The sequence below is a fragment of the Dipodomys ordii genome, unplaced genomic scaffold (genome assembly GCF_000151885.1).
Source record: "Dipodomys ordii isolate 6190 unplaced genomic scaffold, Dord_2.0 Scaffold46, whole genome shotgun sequence".
NCBI classification, from domain to species: Eukaryota; Metazoa; Chordata; class Mammalia; order Rodentia; family Heteromyidae; genus Dipodomys; species Dipodomys ordii.
Window position 1 is genome coordinate 11,347,574 of NW_012267262.1, and position 27,910 is coordinate 11,375,483.

At 42.9% G+C, this 27,910-nt stretch overlaps 1 protein-coding gene across 1 annotated transcript in view; it reads left to right on the plus strand.

Moving 5' to 3' along the window:
* The first annotated feature begins 174 nt into the window (after nt 1-174).
* Nucleotides 175-27,910, plus strand: part of Kiaa1549l (KIAA1549-like ortholog) — a 240,521-nt gene continuing 212,785 nt past the window's right edge. Inside the window, exon 1 of the mRNA XM_013019589.1 lies at nt 175-418. Coding sequence (XP_012875043.1) covers nt 175-418 — 244 coding nt within the window. The remainder of the gene's footprint in view (nt 419-27,910) is intronic.

Below are 27,910 nucleotides of genomic sequence, written 5' to 3' on the forward strand. Positions count from 1 at the left end.
GGGTGAAGCCGCGGCTTCCCGGAGCCCGCCACGGGCTAGTGGCAGGAGGATCGGGCGAGTCGCGCCGCCCAACGCCTCCCTCCCTCCGGCGCCCGGGCTCTATGGCTGGAGATGCCCGGTGAGGACCGGGACGCCCAGGGCTGGGGCAGCGGCCTGGATGTGTGAAGGGTTCCCATGGCTCTGCAGGAGGCGAAGCCCCTGGGCCCGAGCAAAGCTGGGCCGGTGGAACGGGGGCCGAGGAGCTGGCCTCGGGCGCGTGGGCTCGGCGGGGCCGGCGGGATTGCTGCACGCTGCCCGGGCGTGAGGAGCCGCGCGTCCCACCATGCGCCGCCGGCGCCGGTGCCACCGCTGCAGCCGCTGCTGCTGCTGGGACTCCTGCTTCTGGCCGCCCTGCCTGGGCTCGGCCGGGCCGATCCGGGTAAGCACTTGGCGGCGGCTTTGCGCTCGGTGGTGGGTTCTGGAGGAGCAGGGTGGCCGGTCCAGGCGGGCACCGGACCGCGTTGGCTGTGGATGCAGGGATCTTGGCAGAGCCGGCGCCGGGCTTTTCTCTCTGCCCTTGGCTGCTGCACCTGCGAGCGAACTGTCAGGATCTGTCTCCCGGGAAGGCACCGCTGGGCGGGGAAGGAAAAAGAAAAGAAAGAAAGAAAAGAGATGCATTTCTCTCTTCTTTCTGGACAAGTTGCAGATCTTTCCTGGAGGTCCTGCCGGCCACGGTGTGTTTGGGACACCTGGTAATAATAGATGCATTTTAGCAGGACGCGGGTGGCATGCGCTGCTCCACTATGTTTTGGGCTCCCCCGCGTTGAGGGGGTCCACTTGTCTTCACATGGAATGGCTATAGAGTTTTGGAGCCGAATCTAGCGTGGAATGGCTAGAGTTTGAAGCAATTCCCGTGTCGGCTTCCAAAATAGCGTTTTCCCCTCTGGGTTGAGAACAGATCCCCCAACCCTCTTCCCCACCCTCCTTCCAATAGAAGGCTGAGATTGCTGTGAAATCCGTGGTAATTGTTTTGTTGGAATTATTTCTGCTGAAGTGCTCAGAACTTAACTCCAGTGCAGTCAGCAATGGTCTTTGGACTAAGAACGATTAAGTCTGGCTTTTGTGTTTGCTCTGGAATTCCGGGCTCTTCAGTGTATCAAGGAATACAGCTTCCACTTTGGTTATTTGTTCCTGTAGTTTTGTAGTTTCTGGCAAGGATTAATGAGGACCTCTTCTTTTCTTGAGCCCCTCCCCTTCCCATTAGATTAAAATTCCTAATTATAAAAGGAGCACCACACTGTTTTAGATAAAAGGAGTTCAGGTTAAAAATATCTCTGCCATCCACAGCTTAATTCAAAGCCACTTTCCTTTGGCTCAGGTAAAGGTGTTCACGTGTACAAATCAAGGGATCTTCGATGCAATGATAGTGGTTACAAACTTCAGTAGTAAAGCTGAGAAAAATTTTCAGCCCCGCTTATTATATTTCTAGCAGTTTTACTGCTGTGTATTTAGCACTGTGGCTGAAAGGCCAGTCTCCAGTAGCCCGTGTCTGTTGGCTCAGTAATGCGGAGTTTTTGTTTAAAAGTCTATCAGGTCCTGGAAAGTTTCGTAAATTATTCGTGAGCTTTTCACTTTTGGATATTGTTCATTTGAATAAAGCTACCCAACACTGTTCAGCCATCTGTAATATGTGAAATTTGGCTTTCATGTATTGTTCCTACTCAGCCTGATGGTGAATGATTTTCTGTAATGGATTTTGAATTTCTGATCTCCCTTCCAAATTCTGTACCCAGACCCTTCTGAATCTCTGTGATTTCCCCTACTTGTCTTTTAGACAACCAGAGCCTGATTTAGGGTCTTTAAAAAAAAATCTACGTTTTCATTTTATCTACATCTCTATCTTTTCAAAATCTCCATCTTTTATCTACATCTTTCTCTAGTCTCCCTTTTCTTTTCCCTTGTAGTGTGTGGTGGTCATGAGGACACTTTGATGAAGACCATAGCATCAAACATTAAAGTGGATATTACTCCCCAAAGCAATGATTTTCCTTCTCAGTGAAGTGACTTATTGGTTCGTAAGTGTTTCTGGGTGTTCCTTCTCCTGGCATCCTTGCTGATCCGTTTCCCTGCCTTGTCCCTCACTTGTGGATCCATGGCCTGAAGCACTGAGCTTTAACAGGTCCTGTGGGTTTACACTGTCTAATTTCGTGATTGTTTTCCCAATGAAAGAGTTAAAGCACTGGACTCCCTGTCTTCCTTCTTTCCTGCTATCTGTTCTCTGACTTTTTTCTTAGGCAGCTTATCCCCAGTGTGGGCCAGTCCTGAGCAGGACATCTTTATGCAGGACATCATTGCATGGTGGGAGGAAGCGATGCCAAGACAGTAGGAGGATAACAGATGACGTTTGCTTTCAACCCATCTCCTGACCAGGAACTCTTTTTGCTGATCTGCTGTGGTGTGGTGCTGTCTCTTGCTGCAGAATGTTGTCCTATGCTGACTTATCCAAGAAGCCAAACCTGTGAGGATTTTGATCCTGCTTAAAGTGTGGCCTTGCTGTGGCCATGACTTTTGCACCCATTGCTCTCCCTTGTTTTCTAAACAAAGCTAAGCTAGAATTTGCCTTAGTTGCGAAACTGGCAAAAGCAGACTTGTTGCTGGAAGGCACTGACATGGTTGTTCAATGCCTTTTAATCTGGGGGCTCCTGCAGTGTGTTTCAAGTCTATGTCTATATACTCACCTCCAGCCCCTTTTGCTTGAGATCCAGAAATACTACTCTAGCCAGCAAAAAGGCAAGGCTGCTGTCATCTCCTGCTCCTAACCTCTATATCCAGGGAAGCTGCACTCTCAGGCAATCACGTCTATTTTGGTTGTGGGAGATGGGTGCAGGAAAGAAGGATTTAGTGCAGCAAGTGCTGACTCCTCAATTCTCTTCTGCCTTCCTGGCTCCAGGCAAAATGGTAAAGTTCAAATTAGATTTCCCAATCATCTTAACTGCTGATCTTATATTCAGTGCATGTGTATAAATATGTAGTGTGTGCAGGTACAATGCCATTCCTTTCTGGGCAGCTACTCAGTGTGCCCGTTATCCTCCAGACCTTAAGTCCTCTCTTGTGTGTGTGAAGTAGGAGTAATAAATGCTTTTAACTGGGTGGTTGTGACAATGACATGTTGTAAGTTAATGCACCTAAAGTAAACGACAGGACTTGGTTTACAGTAAATACTCAATGAGTGCTGGCTGTTTTGATAAAATGGTGGAAATGGGTTTTCTCTGTCTAGATGCTACGCTGGGGTAGGGGATAGGCAAAAGAAGAATAAAGCAATCAGTCAGTTTGAACTCTGATGCTATGTAATCCCATAACAAATTGTGGGAGAACAGTACTAACTAAGGCCTCTGAAACCAGTCTGTGTCTCCAATCAGCTTATTAGTTCCTGACTCATGTTTGGTACTGGGGTTTGAACTCAGGGCCTTGTGCTCGCTAGACAGGTGCTCTATCATCTGAGCCACACTGCATGCTCTTTTGAGTGTAGTTTTTAGTAAGAGTATTGTCATGCTTTTGTCTGGGACCTGATTCTGACCTACAAACTCCTACTATGTAGCTAGGATCACAGGTGCATGCCGCCATGTCTATTATTTGTTAAAAGTTACAGAGATTGGATTTTGCTAACTTTTCTCTGCGTCTTGCTTGGGCTCTTGATCCTCTTGCTTTCTATTCCCAAGTAGTTGGATTACAGGCATGAGCTCTCTGTTCTTGACTCATCTTAGTTTTCCTATTGCCTATTACAGGGCCTAGAACAGAATAAGAACTTGTTCACACATCATCTTACAGTCCTTTCCCTCAGTTTGGCTGACTCTGTTAGATGTTAGTATGTAATTTCACTTATATAATTCACAGTAAGTTGTGAAAGAGTGCTTTATTTGGGGAATATATTTACATTTTGAAGGAAGGATTTGCTGATTCCAGAGAATCTCTAATTTAGCATTTAGTATGTGAGGAAGACAAATTTTGACCTGTGCTGGCTCTCATGCCTCTCTTCAACCTGCTTGTATCATCAATTGGGAACCACATTCCACAGATTTCACAGCTCATTCATTCATTCATTCATTCAATGTATTTTGAGTGCCTCAATCCTCTGAGGTTGCACTCATGAACAAAATCTAGCTGTTATTCTTGTGACAATTAGAAACCAGCACTCAGTGCTTTCCAAACTTTGCTGTGGATACAAATCTGTTAAATTTCAGGCTCTTTATGCAATAGGTATGGAATAAGACCTAGGGCTGCTGCTGCTGCTGCTGGAGAGTGGAGCACTTTTGAGTTGCAAGTGTGATAAATTAATGTGGCCATACATTGTATGAGGAAAAAGAAATCAGAACCAGAGCCAGCACTCCATGCACATCTGCATTTATTTATACAGGACGGTGAGGGAAGGCCTTTGTTATGAGCTGACATTGGAGTAGAGATTGAAGAGTGGGTATGTGGAGGTAGCATTTCCAGCTGAAAGGAATGGTCAGGTGGTTGGAATGGAACATATAGAGCTTGAGAAGGATGGAGACAATCAGGAGGTCCAGTGGAGATCTGAAAGAGCAAGATGAGTGGTAAGAAATGATCTTCAATAAGGATGTAAGGATGTAAGGAGTAAGAGATGCATCATGGTGGACTTCTTGGCCGTGTGAATGGCTTGGTATTTAATTCTCAATGAGATGGTGCACTATAGGAACAAAAGTTAGGTATTTGTGATGAGGGACTAGCCGGCCTGGGAGTGGGAAGGAGGGAGCTGAGGTGGGCGGTGCTTGCTGAAACCCGGTGTTCCCAGGACGATGGTCAGGCAGAGTGGTAACAGAAGAGGGGGTGGATATGTTACATTTGACCATCTTTTGAAGACAGAACTAATAGAATAACCAATGAAGTTAAAAGGGTCAGAGGGCATGAGAAGAACCGCTGGCTTTGGAATTTGGGGCCCAAGCAGATGGGACAATGACGTTTTGGGGGAGGTAGGCCTGGGGCTTAGACTTGGGGTAGGAAAAACAGAGTCTGTTTGGGGGCAGATTGAGCTTGACATGTTTCTTCAAGCAGAATATCAGGTAATCCGGATTCTAGGAGACAGCAGGTACAGAGGTATACATTGGGGAGCTGTCATCATGGATGTGGATGAAAACATCTAGGAGGTGGTATATAGAGATGAAGGGATAGCCAAGTAGTAGGCCTAGAGTGTTGCAGCATTTAGGGGTTTGAGGGGGACGTGGGATCAGTCAAAGAGTAGAACAAAACAAAACCATCAGGGAGGCAGGGACTGGAGCAATGGATTCAGAGAAGAAAGAACTGAAGGAGGAGAGCAGTGAGCTTATGTTACAAGAGCAAGGATCTGTGGGGCTAGAAGTGCTCACTAGGTTGAAAATGCATAAGTGTTTGGTGGGGACAAGTGTCTACAGTGGGTGCAAGGGAGAAAGGAAGAAGGGAAACAGATAGTGACATGGCAACTCAACATTTTTCTGTGGACAAAGGTAGATAAAAGATGAAGGAGAACCAATGGAGAGTTAAGGTGGGGATATAATTATGTATATAATTATATACATTATGTATATAATTATATATACATATATATACTTTCTTTTTTGAGGTACTAGGGTTTGAACTGAGGGCCTTGAACTTGCTGGGTAGGTACTCTAACACATAGGCCATACCACTAGCATTAAAGACATACAACAAAGGTAATTGGTGACTCACACCTGTAATCCTTGCTGAGAAAGCTGAAATCTGAGGATTGTAGTTCAAAGCTAACTTGGGCAGAAAAGTCTATGAGACTCTTATTTCCAATGAACTAGCAAGAGGCCAGAAATGGATCTGGGGCTCAAGTGATAAAAGTGTCAGCTTTAACTGAAAAAACTAAGTGAGAGCACCCTGTCCCTGAGTTCAAGCTCCAGTACACACACACACACACACACACACACACACACATGCACACACACACACGTGTACATACACATATGCACAAAGACAGAATAAGAATGTTTGATATGGATAATTCCCCATATATAGATGTCCAAGCACACATGCTCAGATGTCCTACTGTCTGTATTGTCAGCACTGGAGGATTCTTGCAAGATGTCCCAAGCTTTGCTTTCCCCTCCCCCCATCCCTCACAAAGTAAAGAAGGTCCTGGGGACAGAAATGCTCTGCTTTTAAGACTGATGCAAAACAGGCTGGACGTCCTGTCCCTACTCCAGGACCCAACATCCCTATGGAAGCGATGAAATCCTAAACTTCCAGAGAAGTTTTGAGGCAGGCTTACCGCACCTCAATTACTGGCATATGATCTAAGAATATGTCTAGTCAATGTGCATACTTCCCTGTTCATTTCCATTAACCTCTACGCTTGTATTTGGCTTTTCTTTCTCTCCTTTCCCTTTTCTCTTAACTAACAACAACTCTACTCTTCTCTAGACAAGAATGAATCATTGGAATGGCCCAAAAACATTTCTGTTGCTTGACAACATATTCAAGGGGACGTGTAAACACACAGAGGGCCACATTATTCTGAGTTACGGGATGGATGCCATGGATGGATGGTGCCTTAGGGCAAAGGAGCAGTCCGCAGTCTGGGAGGGGTTGGTCTCTGCGATTACAGCTGGGGGAAGGTGGCGAGTGAGTCTCACTGTCGATGGCCTTTATTAAGCAGCAGGCTCTTCATGAGCTCTGAAGGTTAGAGCAGAGCAAGCCTGGCTTGGCCTCTGCCTTCAAATAGATGGTACCCAGGGCAAAACATATAGATCAGTAGAACACATCCATGAATTAGGTTTTGTGTGGGGATGTGGAGATAGCATGTGTTATACATCCAGGGAGGTAGCCACTGGTCAGACTCCAGCTCAGAGTGCCACAGTTCTGATTTCTCAAAAAAAGTTGGAACTTTATCTACAGTCTCCTTGTTTTCAAAGGTCATCAACTAATTCAGAGTTTTGAAATGTCATGCTGTACAAAAAGAACACAACCGTGAGCCAGCAGCCTCTCCCACCCTGGTTTTTTTATTTAAATCAAGTTATGTAAATCAGGTCTAATTTACATACAGTAAAATATAACCTTAATTTTTTTTTTTAATTTGGTGGCATTGGGGTTTAAACTCAAGACCCTGTGATGGCTAGGCAGATGCTCTACCACTTGAGCTCTGCCTCTATCTTTTTGTTTGTTTGGATACAGCCCTAGGCTAGCCTTGGGCTGGGATTCTCCTTTCTATACCTCCCATATAGCTGGAATTACAGGCTTGCACCACCATGCTTAGCTTCTTCTTTGGGCCTTGTTAACTTTTTCCTGGTATGACCTGGGACCATAATTCTCTGGTCTTTTAGGTATATGGTGTGACAAGTTTTGACAGAACTGTACATTATAGATGTTTCTAAATATTTAACATTTCTGTATCCCAAAGTGTTTCTTTTCTGCCTCAGTTTCTGGCAACCACCAATGTATTCTTTGTCTGTTAGTTTTGCCTTTTCTAGAAGGTCATATAGATAAACTCACTACAGTTTGTAACTCTTTTATTATTAGCAAAGGAGTTGGTTGTACAAGGTGTGTTTTGTTGTGACATTTCCACACATGTAAACAATATAAACAATCAATCCTCACCTGTTCCTGTGTGTAACTCTGTATATGTGTGTGTGTGTGTGTGTGTGTGTGTGTGCGCGCACTGGTACTGGGGCTTGAACTGGGGCCCTGTCCCTGATCTTCTTTTTTTTTTTTTGCTCAAAGTTAGTGCTCTACCACTTGAGCCACAGCTCCACTTCTGGCTTTTTTTTTGTGATTAATAACAGATAAGAGTCGCATGGACTTTTCTGCTTAGGCTAGCTTCAACCTGCAATCCTCAGATCTCAGCCTCCTGATTAGCTAGAACTACAGGCATGAGCTACCAGCACCCAGCCTAGTTTGTAACTTTTTGAGTCTAGCTTCTTTAACTTAGCATCATGTTCTGGAGGTTTGTTGCCTGGATCACAACTTCTGTTCTTTATATAGCAGAGTAGTAGTCCATTGAGTCACAGTTTTCATATTTATTGCGATGAACATTTTTCAGTTTTTTTGAGTTGAAAAGATTTTATGTGGACAGTCTCCTTTCTCCTTAGGTAAACAAAAGTAGGCTTGCTGATCCCCATGTAAGCCTATGTTTCATCTTATAATAAATTGCCAGCTACTTCAGAGGCTGAAATCTGAAGATCATTGTTCCAAAGTCAGTCCAGGTAGATGAATCAGAGACTCTTATTTCCAATTAACGAGCAAAAAGTGTGAATTAGAGGCATGGCTCAAATATTAGAGTGCCATCCATGAGTGAAAATGCTGAGTGAGTGTGCAAGGCCTTAGTGCAAGCCCTAGCACTGGCACACACACTCACATACACACACACACACTCATACACACACAGAAGAAACTGCCAAACTTTGTTTGAAAGCCTCAGTTGTAACGCCTGAGAGTTTTAGCTGCTCCTGTGCACCCTCATTGTACTTGGTGTTGCCAGCATGTTTTCTTTTTAATTTAACTTGCAGCGCCTCTAATAGTTTTTTAATAGTATCTCATGGTGATTTTTATTTTGCATTTCCCTAATTATGTATGGTGCAATTGTTGGATATCTTTTCTTTCTTTCTTGTTTTTTTTTGGGGGGGTCCAGTCATGGGGCCTGAACTCTGGGCCTGGATGCTGTCCCGCAGCTCTTCAGCTCAAGGCTAGCGCTCTACCACTTGAGCCACAGCGCCATGTGGTGCTGAGGAATCGAACCCACAGCCTCATGCACTGCAAGGTAAGCGCTCTACCACTGAGCCATCTTCCCAGCCCGTTGGATATCTTTTCATGTTCTTCTTTGCCATCTGTATCTCTCATGTCTTCATTTTTGCAGTGCTGAGATTTGAACCCAGGGACTAGGCAAGAGCTCTACCATTTGCGTCATACCGTCAGCCTAACTACCTTTACTATTTTGCCTTCATTTATTGTTAAGTTGAGGCTTCGCTATGTGCCCCCAAGCTGCCCTTGAACTCATGATCCTCCTGTCTCAGCCTCTGAAGTACTGGGATAATAGGCATGTACCACCACACCTGGATCTTATCACTTTAAAAAGTGGATTATTTGTGTTCTTGTTATGGTTTGAGTTTTCTTTATATCTTCTGGATGACAGTCCTTTATCAAATATGTGTTTAACTAATATTTTGTCTCAGTCTGTTGCTTTTCTTTTTTAAAAACAGAGGTCTTAAATTTTAATTAGCTTCACGTTAACAACTTTTAATTTAAAACTTGTTTTGGATGTCCTAGCGTAAGAAAATTTTACCCAACCCAAGGTAAAAAGTATCTATGATTTCTTCTAGAAGTTTTATACTCTTATTTTTACTTTTAAGTCTGTGATCTATATCATGTTAATACATATGGATATATGTAAATATAATGCAAGGTTAGAGTCAAGGTTAATTTTTTTCATGGATGCTTAATTGTCCAGTACCACTTTCTGAAAAGACTGTTCTTGCTCTATTGGCTGTCCTTGGCAGTGGATGTGTGTGTGGGTTGATTTCTGGACTCTACTCTGTCATTGATCTCTGCTGCTCTCTTGGTTTCTTTAGCTCAGGACTTCCCGAGTACTGTTGACATGCTAGGGTGGTATTTTTTCTTTTCTTTTTCTTTTTTTTTTGAGGGATGGGCTATATTGTATGACATTTGGCCATATTTCTTGCCTCTGCCAGTTGATGCCAGCAACTCCTTTTTCCCTAATCGTGACAGCTATGAAAGTCTTGACACATTGCTAAATGTCCCTGGGAAAGTAAAACCACCTCCTAGTTGAATTCTACTGTGCTGGTTTTGTAGTAAGTCTTGAAATCAGAGAGTGAGTATTCTGTCCAATAAAAAAATCTTGGCTATTCTATGCTTTGTGTTTTTTTCCATATAGATTCAAGTATCTATTTGTTAATCTATATTTTAAAAACTACTGTCCAGGTATGGTGGAGCATGTCTGTAATCCCAGTACTTAAGAGATGGAGGCAAGAGGACTGTGAGTTCAAGGCCAGTCTGGGCTACATAGTCAATTCCAGGCCAGCCTAGGGAAAAGTGAGACCTTACCTCAAAAATAATTTTGTTGAATTTTTAAAATGTATAATTTAATCATAAAGGTTTTATACAGAGGGGTTACAGTTATGTAAGCAAGGCAATGTGTTGATTTTTTTTTAAATCAGAATTTTGTTGAATCTAGATCAAATTGAGACAGATTGATAGCAATATTGACTTTCTTGATCCACGAACATGATATCCTCTTCAATTTATTTAGATATTCTTTATTCCATCAACGTTTTAATACTTTCAGTATGTAAATTTATACACAGTTTTTATGCTTTCTTTCTTTCTTTCTTTCTGTTTTTCTTTCTTTCTTTCTTTCTTGTCAGTTGTAGGGCTTGAACTCTGGGCCTGGGTGTTGTCCCTAAGTTCGTCAGCTCAAGGCGAACACTCTTCCTCTTGAGCCATAGCACTACTTCCAGTTTTTTTGGTGGTTGATTGCAGATAAGGGTCTCATGAAATTTCCTGCCTGGGCTGGCTTTGAACCTTGATCCTCAGATCTCAACCTCCTGAGTAGCTAGGATTATAGGCATGAGCCCAGCAACCTTTTATGTTTTTAAGGCTTTGGTGAATTATACTTAAAACTTTTAATTGGCATGTAGCAATGTATTTAAAAAACATTAATCTTATATGACCCTTCTAAACTTGCTTTAGTTCTGGTAGGTTTTTATAAAATCTTTGGGATTTTTTTTCTTTTTCTTTTTTTGCCAGTCCTGGGGCTTGTGAACTCAGGGCCTGGGTACTGTCCTTGAGCTTCTTTTGCTCAAGGAGAGTATGTGGTACTGAGGAATTGAACCCAGGGCTTCACGCATGTTAGGCAAGCACTCTACCAATGAGCCATATTCCCAGCCCCAGAGATTTCTTTTTAAATAGAAAACCATGTCATTTGTGATTAAAGACAGTTTCATCTTTTCCTTTCATATCTTTATGCCTTTTATTCCATTTTCTTGCCTTATTGCATCTGTCAGAATGTTTAATACATTTTTAGACAGGATTGAGGAGAGTGGTCATTCTTGCCTCGATTCAATCTTTCACTATTCTATTTCTTTTTGTTTTTTTAGATACCCATTATCAGGTTCTCTTCTGTACCTTGTACCTAATTCACTGTGAATTTTTATTATGATGAGTATGGAATTTTGTCATATGCTCACTCTGTGTCTATTGAGATCGTCACTAGGTTTTTATTCATTAGTCTTTGAAAAGACTTTTTCTGTGTATGTAGTATTGAGGAATCAAACCCAGGGCTTCATGCCTGCTAGGCAAGCATCTTCCACTACACCACATTCCCAGCCCCTAAATCTTCTCCTAAGAGAATCTGAATGTCTTCTGGAAACACAGAAAATCCTTTACTACAAAAATAGCTCAAAGACCCTAGTGCAGATTCAAAGCTAGAAGTAAAATATCTGCTGACACTCCCTCCTGTTCCCACTAGTCCTTGCCTTCCTTCCCTGGAAGACTTTCCTGTAACCAAAGACAATCATGGCTCCTTTGAAACCACCACACAGGGTCGGATAAGCAATGTGGTGGAACCAACTAATATAGATGTAAATAAAGCCAAGAAACTGCCTTTGGCACAGCTCAAGGTCACTGCTGCACCTGCCTTCCATCCACTCAGGCGAAGCTTTGTCTAATACAGCCTCACCTCAGGAGGGGAGTTTGATTTAGATTTAGATTTATATATGTTCAATCTATTCTTAGCTGGAAAGACAACCTCTCGATGTCAGAAACATAAAATGGCTTTGATATTTATGCAGGACCAGTAAATAGAAAGGTCTAGAATGTTTTGAACTACTGTTCCCATGTGAAATATGAGCGTGAGTACCTGGAGTAAAACGAGGGCTCCCCATCTTCCCCCTTCTACTTCTGTTCCTAGTAATGGGTTCTGCTCCTTTGTCACTTGTCTTTTTATTTACCAAATGTCAACAGCAAACCCAGGAAGGCGGAAGAAAAATGAGAAGTCTGAGAAAGAAAAAAAGTGATGAAATAATGTAGCTTGTAAGTCCTTGTTGAAAAGAGCTGAGCAAAAAAGAAAAAAAAAATCTCTAAACCTACATGCTTCGTTATCAAATAACTCTTTGTTTAAAAATGAACAGGGGATGTGGATTAGAAGCATCATTTTGAATACAGTAAAACTGGATGAAAGTGAATTAAAGAATCAGCCCCATAGAGCTGTTTTGGGCAGCTTCCTGTTATTAACTTATTAATATTGGAGACAAAACATGAAGTGTACTGGTAGATCCTACAGACACTGAGTTTGTTTGTTCAATGGAATGCAGGAATAGTTTATTTCTGGGCCAGCAATACAAATATCTTAAGTATTTTCTATTCTTTTGGCTAGTGTGTTATCTTCACTTTTCCCCTGCAGTGATAGCCGGCCCCAGAGTCTGGTGTCACATCATGGTTAGTAATGTTTTCAGTTTATCTTCCTACTTGAATTTCACACCACTACTACGTGAGGGTTCTGGAAGTGATTTGCTAGAGTTGTGTGGCAGTTCTGGAACTTTTTTGTGTATGTACTAGTCATAGGGCTTGAACTCAGGGCTTGGGTGCTTCCCCTGAATCTTTTTTTGCTCAAGGTTAGTACTCTATTACTTGAGCCACAGTTCCACTAATGGCTTTTTGGTGGTGAACTGGAGATATGAGTCTCATAGACTTTCCTGTGCAGGTTGGCCTTGAATTGTGAATCCTCAGATCTCAGCTTCCTGAGTAGCTAGGATTACAAGCATGAGCCACTGGCACTTGGCTATTTCCTGGGACTTTTCACATTTTCTCTGATGCAGGGACAGATAATCTACCCAACTGTACAGCTTTGCTCAAAGATGAGCTTCTGGGCCACAGAGGAATCTCATGTGGCATATTCAGAATAGGAAGGGAGCATAACAGAGCTGGGTGGACACTGGCATCAATTGATAGAAGTAATAGCTAACACTTTTGAGCATTCACTATTTTTATTCCTCATCCAAGTCTCACAGCAAACTGATATATTCAGCTTTGTTATTAATCTTACATCTTCAGATAGGGAAACAGAATTATTTTAATATGAATTCATTTCGTGTTGCAGGAATAAGTGTCAGAGGCAGGATTTGAACCTAGGCAGCTTATTGCACACCCTATACTCTACCTTATTGTACCACCTTCCAGGACAGCTGGAGGCCACTGGCTTTGGGTCAGCCGAGTCTCATCCATCTCCTTGCGGTTGGTCTTTCTTCTGCCTCTTCCTGCAGACTGGCTTTCTCTACTTTCCCATAGCTTCTTGGCTTCCCTGTAACTAAACCTTGCCTGGGCCTTCACCTCTGGCTGTGCAGCTGACAGCAGTCTTCTCTTGGCCCCTATCCTGGCTTTGATTCCCAGGAGGAGAAGCAGGCTGCTACAGTCTGGCCAACAGAGTTAGGAATCTGCCCTTTACCTTATCTTCAGAGGCCAGAAGAGAAGGGACACATGGCGTGTGTGCACACGCACACACACACCACACACACACACACACACGGCATAGTGGATGCTGGTGACTCACACCTGTAATCCTAGTTACTTAGGAGACTGAGATCTGGATATTGTAGTTTGAAGCCAGCCTGAGCAAGAAAGTCCATGAGACACTTATCTCCAATCAGCCACCAGAAAACTGGAAGTTGAGCTGTGGCTCAAAGTGGTAGAACGCTAACCTTGAGCAAAAAAGCTCAAGGACTGTGCCTAGGCCCTGAATTCAAGCCTCCTGACTGACAAAAAATAGCATGTTTAACCAGTGATCAGTTCTAAGTAAGATAATGTAGTGGAGGCAGATTTTCCCCAAATTTGTATCTGCTCTCATGGCAATAAGAGACAGCTTCCTGTGTTGGCAAGCTTTATGAAAAACAGTGAGTAGCTAGATGTTTATTAGCATGTACTACTTATAGTTCTGTCAATTTCCTGGTGGAAACTCCCCCTTCATGGCTGATGTCAAGCTCCCAGTTCAGCAGTGGATTTGTGAAGTGAGGGGCGCCCAGCAGGGGGACATGCCTAGATGAAAGCATCTTACACAGGAAGTGCACCTGTTGCCAAGGAACGTCTAGGCATCATAGGCTAATCATTGGGTGAGTTTGTAATCATGTCAAGGGGAATAGGATTTTTAGGTAGTGAGAACAAAAGTCATATAAAAATAATTTGAAGTATACAGTCCTATGTGTGTAATCTTGTGGGTCCACTAACCCTTTCTAAATAATTTCTAAACAATTTCAGTTTCCTTTGACTACCATATTTCACTGGTGACATGTAGTTAACCCTTTCATGGGTTTCAGAGGCCAGACCTCACGTTCTCAGAGGAGCATTGGTTTTGTTTTCTAGCACTGAAAGGTGTAATTTTTCCCTCATGTTTGGATGTCAACACTATCTTCTCAATAGTCTCCTTTCTTCTACCTTTCAAACCAGAGATGTGAAATCCACATGGTGGCCTATTAGACAGCTCTCAGTTGAATCACACGATTACTCTCAATTGGAAGCTTTTATTTATGATCTCAAGGGTGTCTCTGGGCTGGTGTAATTATGCTAAAAGCCAAGAGTCTCGTGACCACCCCCTCTCACAGCCTGTCAGACATTTTTACAGACCCGGGAGTCTGTCTGGTTGGCTTTCTTCCTGCACATCTGGGCAAGTGACTGGGGGTCCTGGCTCCTATGTGCTACTCTCAATTCTGTCAACATGCCCAATTTCTCCTGATGAGGCCATGGGGCCACCCCCGGCCAGCTCTCATGAATGGTGGTGCTTGCCACCTGGAGATGGTGTGAAGAAGTGACAATGGAGTAAATCTGCTACTTTTCTCAGACATGGAACATCAAGTGTCCTACTGAGGGAAGGTCAATGCTTACTGACTTATTATAAAAATAGTAAAGATAATTGCTTTTAATTTCCCTTGGGATGGAGCAAAAGAAAAAAAAAACAATTCACAGGATTTTTCTTTTATGTCTTACTGGAGATTTGTCCCAGTTTGTAGATGTGTTGACTTCTGCTAAGAAAGACTCATTTTTATGAAGCAACTACTATTGTGTTAGTCACTGGATTGAGAAATATATCTTATTTAGTCCTCATGACAACACTGTTAAGATAGATTTGCCCATTTTGCTTGGAGGAAGTGGAAATGGAGAGGGCAGTGAAGAATCCGACTTACCTAAAGGCATGTTGCTATGAAGAGATGGAGCTAGGAGGTGGAAATACATCTGACTACAGTACAAATATATTTTCAGCTCCGCCGTTCAGCCCCAGATTTCATTGAATTTTTAATCATCTAGATGAGTTGAGAGACCTATGCAGTTAACATCCATATACCTGCCAGTTAGATGGTACAATTAACATCCTATTTCATTTATATAATCACGTCTTTCATTCCCTCCATCTATCAGTTCATCGTGTGTGTGTGTGTGTGTGTGTGTGTGTGTGTATGTGTATGTGGTGTGGCATTGAACCCAGGTTCTTGCACATGCTAGACAAACACTCTACCACTGTCACATTCCCAGTCCTAATCTTACTTTTTGACATTCAAAGTAAGTATGCTTTATCCAAAACATGAAAGCATTCATGCCACTGGTTAGGGCTGAGTGTTTGTGGCTCTTATTTTTTTGAGTCCAGTCGTGGGGCCTGAACTCTGGGCCTGGGCGCTGTCCCGCAGCTCTTCAGCTCAAGGCTAGCACTCTACCACTTGTGTGGCTCTTATTTTGAGGTAAGGTTTTTTTTTTGGTCGTGGGCTTGAACTCTGGGTCTGGGCGCTGACCCACAGCTCTTCAGCTTAAGGCTAGAGCTCTGCCACTTGAGCCACCGTGCCACTTCTAGTTTTCTGGTGGTTTATTGGAGATCAGAATCTCATGGATTTTCCTGCTTGAGCTGGCTTTGAACCTTGATCCTCAGATCTCAGCCTCCTGAGTAGCTAGGATTATAGGAGTGAGCCACTGGCACCCAGCCAAGGTAAGTTTTATATACAATGGAAGACAAAGATCTTAAGTATATTCCTGAGTTTTGTGTAGCTAAAATCCCTGCAGAGGTCCAGCACATGACCACCACAGAATGAACAAAGTCCTTGTTGCCCCCTTTGCTCTATTCCCTCTCCCCACCTCCACAAACTTCCAGCCACATTGTTTTTCACCATAGTTTAGATTTTATACTATGATTTTTGTGTGTGTGTCAGTCATGGGGCTTGAACTCAGGGCTTGGGTGCTGTTCCTGAGCTTTTTGTGCTCAGGGCTAGTTCTCTACTACTTAGAGACACAGCTCTACTTCCAGTTTTGGGGTGGTTAATTGGAGATAAGAGTCTCACAGATTTTCCTGCCAGAGCTGGCTTTGAACCGCTATCCTTAGATCTTAGCCCCATGAGTAGTAAGGATTACATGCGTTAGTCACCAGCACCTGACTGTAGAAGGACTTCTCTTCCTTGATATTTGTGTCATTTTTCAGTCTCACAGACTTTCTGCCCAGACTCACTTTGAACTGAGATCCTCAGATCTCAGCCTCTTGAGTAACTAGGATTACAAGTGTGAGCCACCAGATCCCTGCTTATACTATGAATTTATTTTTTGTCTTATAAATTGCTAGTTTTCCTGGTTTGGCAGCCTAAGATAAAAGTGAGTAACTATCCTACCTACATAGTAGAGATCTCCCCTTTGAAGAGAAATGTTTCTCTTCACTCACCATATCCCATGACATCTGAAATCTGTTATTTCCAAGGCCATAATCCTTATTCGTATCTATGCAGACAGTATTTACTGAGCATCTGTTATGGGTGGCACTGGCTTCTCCTTCATAGAGCTCATCTCTGCTGGTAACCAGACATCATTCATGACATTAGCCCTACTTATAGGGATAACTTCATGATTTTCAGTGGAGGTGGGAATGCTGGGAAAACCAGAGAAGAGGACTGGTCTACTGAGTGAGGAGAAGCAGGGACAGGAAGTGATGTGTGAGCCCATATTGGAAGGATGGCTGGAGTTAAGCAGTCAGGGACCGGAGCAAATGGAGAAATGGGTGCTGTCCTTGTGGGGGGAAGGAATATGGTTTGTCTCTGAAGCAGAGAGGAAGTAAGTGGACTTCCAACTAACTTCATCCTCCAGCCAGAGGATGCCTAACCCTCTAACCTACCTCTAACCCTTTTAACCTGCCTAATCCTCTCAGGTACCACCCTGGTAACTTAATTTAATCTCATTGCTTAGCAATGTGGGTCCTTTATGAATGTGCCACCTCCAATCAAACCAGCCACTACCATCAGACTTGCAGGTCCGCAGCAAATATCCTTTTATGCCCTTTTCCTTTCTTCTTTCCATCCTCTTGGTTTTTTTCTTTTTTCTCCCTCTTTCCTTCTTTCTTCTTCCCCTCCCTCCTCTTTCCTCCCTTCTTCTTCCCCTCCCTCCTCTTTCCTCCCCTCCCCTCTCTTTCCCTTCCTTTCTTTACCCTTCCTATCCCTTCGTTGATGGTATTGGGGCTGGAACTCAGGACCTGAGACTCTTGCTTAGCTTTTTATACTCAAGGCTGGCACTTTACCAGTTGAGCTACACTTCCACATCCAGTGCTTTGCTGGTTACTTGGAGATAAAAGTCTCTTGAAGTTGTCTGCTCTGCCTGAGCTGGCTTTGGATCTCAGTTGTCAGAGTAGCTGGGATGACAGGTGTGAGTCACTGATGTTGGGCTCCATTTTCTTGTTTTTCTCCTTGAGAAACCTTTCCTAGGCCTGTCTGCCTGGCTAGCACTTATACTTCCTTCAAGAATTAACTCAAGTCTTACCTCCTTCAGGCAATCTTCCTGATACCCACCCGCTTCCCTTTTCACTGTGGGGCAGACGCAGAGATCTCTGTTTTCCAGTCTGTGCCATTCTCCATGCTCTACTGGCCTATGCCCTCCACTAGCCTGTGAACATCTATTTTTGTCGGAGGTGGGGCTTGAACTCAGGGCCTAGGCACTGTCCCTGAGTTTTTTGCTCAAGGCTCGTGCTCTACCACTTTGAGTCACAGCACCACTTCTGGTTTTCTGGTGATTAACTGGAGATAAGAGTCTCACAGACTTTTCCTGCCCAGGATGGCTTTGAACCGTGATCCTCAGATCTCAGCCCCCTGAATAGCTAGGATTACAGGTGTGATTCACCAGCAGCCAGTGCCTGTGAACTTCTTAGCAATAGGCTCTCAAAAAGTAATCCTAGGTACATGGAAGGCTGGAAACTCTTTCACAGCTCATTGTGTAAAAGGAGTCATAAGTTGAAGTCAAGTACATTACAGTCATGCAGAAGAATAGAATATAGAAGAGAATATGGAAGAAACGGTGGACAAAGTGATTAGTGAGATAATATGCTGAGAAGGAAGAATGTAGTTTGAAGACAAGCCAGCATTAGGAAACAGCTGAGCCCCTGGGCCTCCTGAGCATGAGAGACAGTGTTCAGGAAGGAGGGCAGGAAATGCTACTCCAGCTGAGAGTGGGAGTCAGATCAACTTTTAGCAGCATTTAGACAACCCCAAGAGCTTGACAGCTCCTGTCTTCAAGGCTGAGATCCTGCTTTATCTGTCTTAGCACGAGAGTCTCATACACACTTGACAAGGAATAATGGTCACGTATATACGGAAGAAAGTCCTCGCCATAAAGCTCTTACATTCTTCCTGGACTTAAACCCTTCCTTGGCCATTCTACCATCGAATATGTAAGCATGGCAGGGTACTGGTAGAGGGGTGGAGTGCCAGGGTTACAGAATTTTTAAGAATCAACTTGTGCAACAAAGATGACTGCTTTGTATTTTTATTTTTTTAAATAAGTTTTTTTTTAATTGTGAAAATACCTTACAGAGGGGTTACAATTACATGGACAAGGTAATGAGTACATTTCTCATCAAGCATTGTTGCCTCCTCCTTTGTTTCCCCTTTCCATACCTTCCCATCTCCCCGCCCCCTTATTTTTATTTTTAATTTTTCTGTGGAGCCAGGCCTCAGTCACACAGGGCCTTGCACATGCGAGGCCACCACTTTATCCCCCATCCCTAAATGAAAAAATAATCACTTACAAAGCAACAAGTGTTCCATAAAAATATCAGGAATTCAAGGTTCACTTGGAATAAAGCAAAAGATTGACTACACAGTCCCACATTGCTACTGGACAACCGTTGGCTGAAGCTGGCAAGTGGCATCTTTTTGAGACAGGGCATCTGCCACAGTCTGGCTGTGTGTGGTAACATACTAACCTCCAAACATGTAACGGCTCCACCCCCATATCATGTCACTACTCATTCCCATAAAAACCAAGCAAGAACTCTGGTTTGATGGAGAATTCTCTTCCAAATAGAGACTCATAGTCCTAGATCCTTTGGTTTTCTGGCTTTAACCATTTTCAACTTGGGGGTTGTCTCATCCAGCAGATGGAGTGGTTCGGGAAGAAAAGGAAACAGAGTTGGAATAGCCACTGGGTTTTGGACCTATCTCATTCATCTCCTCTTGTTGACCCTTGAAACACTTGTGTTTTACAATTCCTTATTTTATAGCCACAGGCCTTGGAGGTAAGGGAAAGAAGTCTTGAGTTGCCATAATGCCAGCCCCATCCCAGAAGGGCAGTGATGTTCTGTTCACTGCTGAACACTCAGTGCCTAGAGTAGTGTACCCAGCACCCAGTAGCTTCCCAATAAATCTCTGTTGATTACATGAATGACTTGCCTTCCTACCACTGGGCAATAATAACAGCTGACATTTGGCTAACGTCTATTGAGTGGTTCAGAAGCTGGATGGTGTCTTAGAAAAAGAGCTCTTGCTGTTTGCACAGTGACGGAAGCCATAGGATTAGACAGAAGGTAATTGTGAAGAGGATCTTTATTTTTTTTCCACTTTCAGTGATTTTCTGGTAATCTATATTTTCTTGGCCGACTGCTAGGTTAAAAAAGCACAGCTGTTTCCAACTTCTTCTAGTTTTGGTAGACAAATGGTTGCTATTTTAAGGTGAGATTTTTTTTTCCTCCTGTAAGTAGCAAATTCTGATTCTGTTGAACTCAATTGTACTTCAAGTAGATCATGATCTACTGCCTTGAGTTTGTCAAGAAAGTTAACATTACTTTTCAAAATCACCTTGACACATCCTTTAGCAGTGCAGAGCACGAAGGGCAGAGGATCTAGTAGCTTTCTGCAAATTCAAAGAGATTTCTTGTAACTGATTTATTTGGGGGCAGGTCTGAAATACGTGGAAGGAATCTGTCTATTTTTCTCTTTCCCCATCAGAATACAGGTAAAATGCTCCACCTCTTGTCATCCTTGGTCCTGGATTTTTGCTGGTTAATGACCTTCAGTGGCCTAGCTGAATACAGGTCTGCTGTTTCCCCTAGACTCACTTCAGACCCTCTTGCATCCCATGAAAATATCCATGAAGGCATGCAATAATACAATAAGAGCTGTGGAAACTCATGATCCAAAGAAACAGAAAGTATTATGAGATGAAAGAGGATAGTATGGATTATGATGAGTTGGGTTACTCTAAAGCAGGACTTTGAACAGCAGTTGAATGAAGTTTGGCTTTTGTAGAATGTTCTAGCCACACTGAGAAACTCAGACAAAGCAGGTAAATGAGAGTGAGTGAAAGGTCTCAGTTCAATTCATTTTGTTCTCTTTAACTATTTCCTATTAATTTATTTGTAACACTGACTTTCCTTTTTTTTTTTCTCATTTCTTCTTCTTCTTCTTTTTTTTTTTTTTTTGGGTCTGTTCATGGGGCCTGAACTCTGGGCCTGGGCACTGTCCCTCAGCTCTTCAGCTCAAGGCTAGCACTCTACCACTTGAGCCACAGTGCCACTTCCAGCTTTTTTCTTTTTGCTTATGTGGTGCTGAGGAATCGAACCCAGGGCCTCATGCATGCAAGGCAAGCACTCTACCACTGAGCCACCTTCCCAGCCCTAATCAATTTCTTTAAGGGAAAAAAGTCTCCTATTTAACAAATTTACCAGAAGATAGATTTTTAATAATAAATTTGAGAGCGGGATATGATAGTGTATGCCTGTAATTACAGTTCTCGGGAGGCTGAGGCTGAATGGGAGATTGCTACATAACAATCTTAAACAATTTTATTTATTCTTGTTCATCATGGGGCTTGAACTCTGGGCTTGGACACTCTTGAGCTCTTCAGCTCAAGGCAAGCACTGTACCACTTGAGCCACAGCTTCACTTCCAGTTTTCTGAGTGGTTTATTGGAGATAAGAGTCTCACGGACTTTTCCTGCCCAGGATGGTTTTGAACTGTGATCCTCAGATCTCAGCCTCCTGAGTAGCTAGGATTACAGGTGTGAGCCACTGGCACCCAGCTAATAAGCAATTTTAAATAAACAATTTTTAATATATATTTCATTGTAAAGATATTGTATAGAGGGGTTACAGTTGTGAAATAAACAATCTTAAAAACAATAAACAAGCAAGCTAATAAGTAAATCCGTAAGTTGTTTTGTTTTAGCTGGTCCTGGGGCTTGAATTCTGGGTCTTGGATTCCCTGGGGTTACTTTTGCTCAAGGCAAAAGTGGCCACAGAGCCACTTCTGGTGGTTAATTGGAGATAAGGGTCTCATGGGCTTTCCTGACTTCAAACTGTGATCCTCAGATCTCAGCCTCCTGAGTAGCGAGGGTTACAGGTGTGAGCCACTGGCACCTAGCTAATGAGTAAGTGCTGGAAGAAGAAAAACACAGATTTCTTATATTAATGTGCAGCCACACAGATTTTTAAGTGGTTTGAACATTACAATTTCCAGTTTGGTAATTAGTTATTTAGTAATAACTTGAGGGGCTTGGGCTCAGTGGTAGGTCATGTTTTCAGCATGGTAGAACATGCATTTGATCCCTGGTACTTGGGGGTGGGAGTGGAAAGGAAGCATTAGCCCATATCTACTCTAAACAAGTGTTACTTATCCACACAGCTTATTACCAGTGCAGGGAGTGAAGTATGCTAAGTATAGGACCTAGTTTAGAAAGGTTGATAGCAATTTCTGTAAGCTGTTGTTAGGATATCTGGGTATATGCTCGGTGGTATATGATCTTGTCCCTGCAAGAATTAGACCAGTTTGGGTGGGAGAGACCTCACATGGTGAGTGGCAGATGGCATGAGCTGTAGAACCACACATTGGAAGGTGATGGATTAGTCGGTGAAAACAAACAACTAAAGCAAAGTCTTTCCCCATGGATAGAGCTGTGCATGACTTACTATGGCATTATTAATTACAATTCTATTCATAGCATAATTAGAAGAAAAAACCACCCAGATTTCCAACAAGCTAATCCACCATTGACAGGATTGACTTCTTTCCTCTCATTCTTTCATCTTTTGTGTTTTGCATTTAGTGTTGAGTTAAAGGTTTAGCATTCAATTATGTCTCTTAATTGTTCTTTTAGGATTTTTCGGCTCCTTCAGCCCCAGCTAGTGTTTATGATGTCCTAAGATTTTTGTCTGGGGGAGGAGTAGAGAAAGAATACTTTTTTTTCTACTCTATTCTATAGTTTGTAAGCTTATTGTCATGTCATCAAAGAAAGCTGTTAGAAAAGAATTCAAACATCTTTACCTTTCAGAATTCTATTTTTATGAATCCCAAGAGTAGATGCAGTTTATTTCCTACCTCTATTATCTTTCTGTGTTAAGGTAAGATAAAATTCTTACATGCCACCAGATTTACCTGGTGGTAGAGACCCAGGAAAGCAAGCTGGCCATCTGGTGGAATGGACATCATCGCCCACAAATAGGCATCTCCCATGGTGGAATACCATCCAGAGGACCATGGGTCTGAAGCCCCCTGGTTATGCCCACTGTCCCCTGACCATCTGTTCCCTTCATTCTCCAGCTTTTAGCTTGGCTGTGGATCTCTTCTGAGTCACCTGAGCCCACCTTGTTCTTTTTAAAAAAAAAAGAAAAGAAAATTTCTTCCCATACCTTGGAAGTGCTTCCAAATTTTAGTCAATGGGTTGTGAATTCAGAATTCCAAAGCCAAAGAAGGAAACATGTGGGCCTTCTTTTGGTCATTCATGTAGCAGTTCGGCTTCTTGGGTGTGGTTCCTCCACCTGTGGGCTCATCTTTTTAACTGCAGTGTATGAGAAATCAGTCCTTGATGGAAAGAAACTAAGTACGTTCCCATTCAATAAGAAACCAGTTTTTGATTCCTCACCAGTTAATTATCTCAAGTCATCTTTAAGAAAGATGCTTAAGAATCTGTTCTGAACTTAATCTTAATAGAAAAAATCATTTTGAGGACAGCTTACAGCACATCTTTAAGGGCCAAGAGTGTCTGCAAGTGGATAGCAATCAAATATGTACAGAGCATGCAAGATGTGCTAAGGAAGACTGTGCTAGATGAGATTTCAAAATGGCACCAAGTGTGCATTAAAGGAATGTATGCAAAGCCACGATTTCATGGAAATAGCGATTTGAATATGGAAGGGGAAGCATTCAGGCACAGGAAAGAAATGTGAAAAAGAATTCATTTCATTTGATTCCTCATGGAATTGGGCTGTCAATTCAGCATCCACTTTACTCTGGGTCACAGTGGTGATGGCCTGCTGAGTTCCCTTAGGCTGAGATCTTGCCTGGGAGACACAGAATGTCAGTGATTTGGGGCCTCATGGTTTTTGGACAGTGCTGAGAGTCCCCCCAGGACTTTCTGAGCTATTGATTTTTTTTAAAACCAGAGCAGGCCTGAGAGGATCGGGCATCAGCAACAAGATTTTTTTTTTGAAAAAGAGTAGACATTTTGCTTTAGAAATATTTCCTTACCCACATTACACTGTGAAACTTGTGGGAAAAAAAACTTTAAATTGCTCTTATTAAAATTGCCTTCGAACTGTAGAATATCTTTAACCAAACAACTCTGTGACATCTAAATAACACTAGTAGTTTCCCCTCCTCCTGTCAACCCTTACTGTGTTCCTGACACCATGCTAGGTGCTTGATAATGCTTATTTGAGATTACTCTTTATGACTACTTTACAGATGGGGAAGCCAAGCTTCAGAGGGGACCACACATCATCATGTTGGATCTGTCCCTTGAACCTAAGGCCTAGGATCCTGTACATGGCGATGCTAGGTGCCCTCTATGACTATCTGTTTCACCTCTGCCTGTGAGCTGTATCTCAAACCTAAAGATGAGATAAAGCAATTTAATCTGATAGGCACATACCTGCATTACAGCGGCCTTTTCCACCTGCCGTGTCTACAATACCATCTGAAGGGTGCTGCACGGAGTGGCTGTGTGAGTTTGGGTCACTGTGGCCATGAGAATCTGCACAGTCCTCTCTTTTGTTTCAGCTTTCAACATACACGAAGTGATTTCCCTGTCTCCTTCCCTCCTGTCCTTCCTTTCTCCCTCTCTCCCTCTTTCCAGGTAGGCAGCGATCTTTCTTATTGCTTTCTATTGCTTTTTGACTCAGAAAACAATTACCTGTGCCTATAGCTCCCAGTTTTCCTGTAGTAGATTTGAAGTTGCTAGTCTAATTTTGACTTCTTCGATCCATTGGGAGTTGAATTTTTTTATGGACCCCTTCAAAATTACACACAGAGATAGAATCAATTGTGTTTTGTTCTTGCTTCAAGTTTAAAAAAAGAAAAACAAAAATAAATACGAAACCAGCACAGGCCTGAGTTACACGGTGCCACATTTGAATAAAATTTATATGTGTAGGTATGGTCTTGAACTTGCCTTCTGCGCTTGGTGTATTATGAATTTGTCCCAAACACTTGTCATTTTCTTTTTTTTTTACTGTGAAAATACTGTACAGAGGGGTTACAATTAGATGGGCAAGATAATGAGTACATTTCTTACCAAGCATTGTAGCCTCCTCCTTTGTTTCCCCTTCCCATCCCTTCCCATCCCTCCCCCGCCTCCCTGCTCCCCCTACCAAAGTTGTAAAGTTCGTTTTTCCACATAATGACTTGTACATCTCATTGTTGCAATGGGTCCACCTTTATCCCTATTTAAACGATTTGTTTTTCCCCTTCCCCTCCACAAATTATACCGACATCAAATACAGTGAAAGCAGGGGTTATACTGGGGAGGGACATACAAAGCAACAAAGAAATAATCTTATAAATGTGTTAGAAACAATCCCATGAAAGCAAAAAAACATTTGAGTACATAGGGTTCATTTCCCTAACATTACCTTATCTGACCTTTTTTGCAAATAAGGGAAACCATGGGACCTATGTTTCTTTGGGCCTGGCTTACTTCCCTTAATATGATTTTTTCCAAGTCTTTCCATTTCCTAACAAATGGGGCAATTGGGGCTGGGAAGGTGGCTCAGTGGTAGAGCACTTGCCTTGCATGCCGGAGGCCCTGGGTTCGATTCCTCAGCACCATATAAGCAAAAAGAAAAAAGCCAGAAGTGGCGTTGTGGCTCAAGTGGTAGAGCGCTAGCCTTGAGCTGAAGAGCTGACAGACAGCGCCCAGGCCCAGAGTTCAGGCCCCACAACCGGACATCCCCCCCCAAAAAAAACCAAATGGGACAATGTCATTCTTTCTGATGGAGGCACAGAATTCCATTGTGTATATATATATATATATATGTATATGTATATATATATATATATATATCACATTTTCTTGATCCATTCATCTACTGAGGGGCATTCTAGGTTGGTTCCATATCTTAGCTATACGCTTGTCATTTTCTTGAGTAGCTGGGATTACAGGTGTGAGCCCAGCTATAACGAACCCTTTGTTTTTACTTCCCTTCAGCCACCTTTCCCCAATGGTCACACCATAAGGAATTTTCTGAAATAGTGTCTCATCATTTTTTCTCTCCATCTAGCCTTACCCCCATGTACATCTCAGTTTCCTTCTTTAGCATGAGAATGTCCCACAAGTAAGTAACTGTCTTTACCTTAACACACATCACTCAAACTCAATAGATATAAGTACAGTAGGTTGTTCAGTGCTGTGTGGTTTTTCCTTCCAGCATTCCTGAAACTAGCTGAGCCAACCTGGCTCAGCTCAGCAAGATCTTCAGTGTCATGTGCAATGCACTCTGATTCATTAGCATTACTGCCTATTTCCCCAGCTTTCTAGCCTGCTTGCAGGCTTCTGTTTTGTTTTGAAGAAAACTCTTAAATGTGATTATACTCAAGCTATTAGTCTTTTTTTCCTCTTAATGTTGGTACAGAAGCTTGAATTTATGACCTTGTGCTTTCCCCTAGTATTTTTTCACTCAAGGCTAGTATTCTATCACTTGAGCTACATCTTCAATTCTAGCTTTTTGCTGGCTAATTGGAGTGGAGATATGAGACTCAGGATGTTCTTGCCTAGACTGGGTTCGAGCTGTGATCTTCAAATCTCAGCCTCCTGAGTAGCTAGGATTACAGCTACTACTACCCTGGTAGTCTTAGCCTTCTTGTCTTCTTCAACAATGACATATCTCCAGTGTATTGTTTTCTGCTTTCTAGCCTGGTTCTTCTCTCTTAAGGACATATCCAGTTAGATGAGCTATAGTCATCTTATACCCTGCAGCTTCTCAACCTGCTCTCCTGTGTTGGTCCTCCTGTGATAGTCCCAGTCTTTGTGAATGAAGCCTCTGTCTGCTTGACCACCCAAGCCAGAAACCAGTCATTTCAACATGTTCCTCTTTTATCTTGTGTAGCTAATAGGTTCTGTCACTTCTTTCTTTTGAATATTTCCTACGTACACTCCCCTTTCTCCCCTTAGCGTTTTACTTAGGGATGAAATCTCTCATCTGGATGATTTTTGAAGCTTCCAGGTAGCCATTGTTCCATGTCTCCCGCCTTAGTCCGCCCCAATCCTTCCTGCAAGGGTCTTTCTTTCTCCTCTCCTTCCTTTCCTTCCCCTCCCTGCCATTATTTTCTTGTCCTGGGGCTCAAATGCAGAGCATGGGTGCCCTCTCTTAGCTTTTTTGCCCAAGACTAGTGCTCTGCCACTTGAGCCACAGCCCCACCTCTAGGTGTTTTTGGTGCTTAGAGATAAGAATCTCACCAACTTTCCCGTCCCAGCTGGCTTTGAACCACAGTCCTTAGATCACAGCCTTCCTGAGTAACCAGGAACACTGCAGCCCAGCTTGGATTTTTCTAACTCACAAACCAGATCATACCTCTTTCCTCATCCTCAGGCTGGAAACATGTTTTATGTGACTTCACCATGTGTAATGTACATTTCTTTTGGTCTTTACTTAAAAGCAGGTTTCACATGAAAATCATCTAGACCTGTGGGGTACTTTTGGAAAGCCAGAATTCCTGGTTTGTGGCGCTTGCATTCCTTTCTGGGAACAGCTGGCTGGAATGAGGGACAGCTGTCATCATGACTCCACCCTTTGGATGAGCCTCTCTCACTTGTGCTACTCATCTGGTTCCTGTGGCATGTGAATTGGTGGCCTTTGGCTTGAGGCAAGAAGTTGGGTGTCATCAGCTACTAAGGTCCCACGGGAGTCCTTGCACTATGAGCCACCAGAGCTTATGTTCTTGGAGGACATCTAACTCAAATTCTGTTCCCCACTTACATTTTGGCACATACTCTTTTTTTTCTGGCTACAATCCACATGGGAGACAATATTTTTTCCAGAGTATCTGAGTAACTAACTTAGAAGGCAATGCCATCCTTCATCATTTGGATCAGGGCACTGTGAAACTGCAGGGTTAGTCATTTCAAAGTTATTTTGACGGCCATGCATGAGAAGAAGAATTCCCTTTTACATTTTGGCCAGTATGCATGCAGGCACAGGCGTGCGCAAGCGCGCACGCACACACGTCTCTCTTTCTCCTACCCCACTTAACTGGTCATGCCTATTAAATCAATGTCATAACTCACTAATGGATTACAGTCCATACAGTTTTATTTTTATTTTACATTTAATGGGGTTTGAACTCAGGCTTCATGCCAGCTAAGCAAACACTTTGCCTGTTGAGCCACACCTCCAGAGCTTTTTATTTTGATT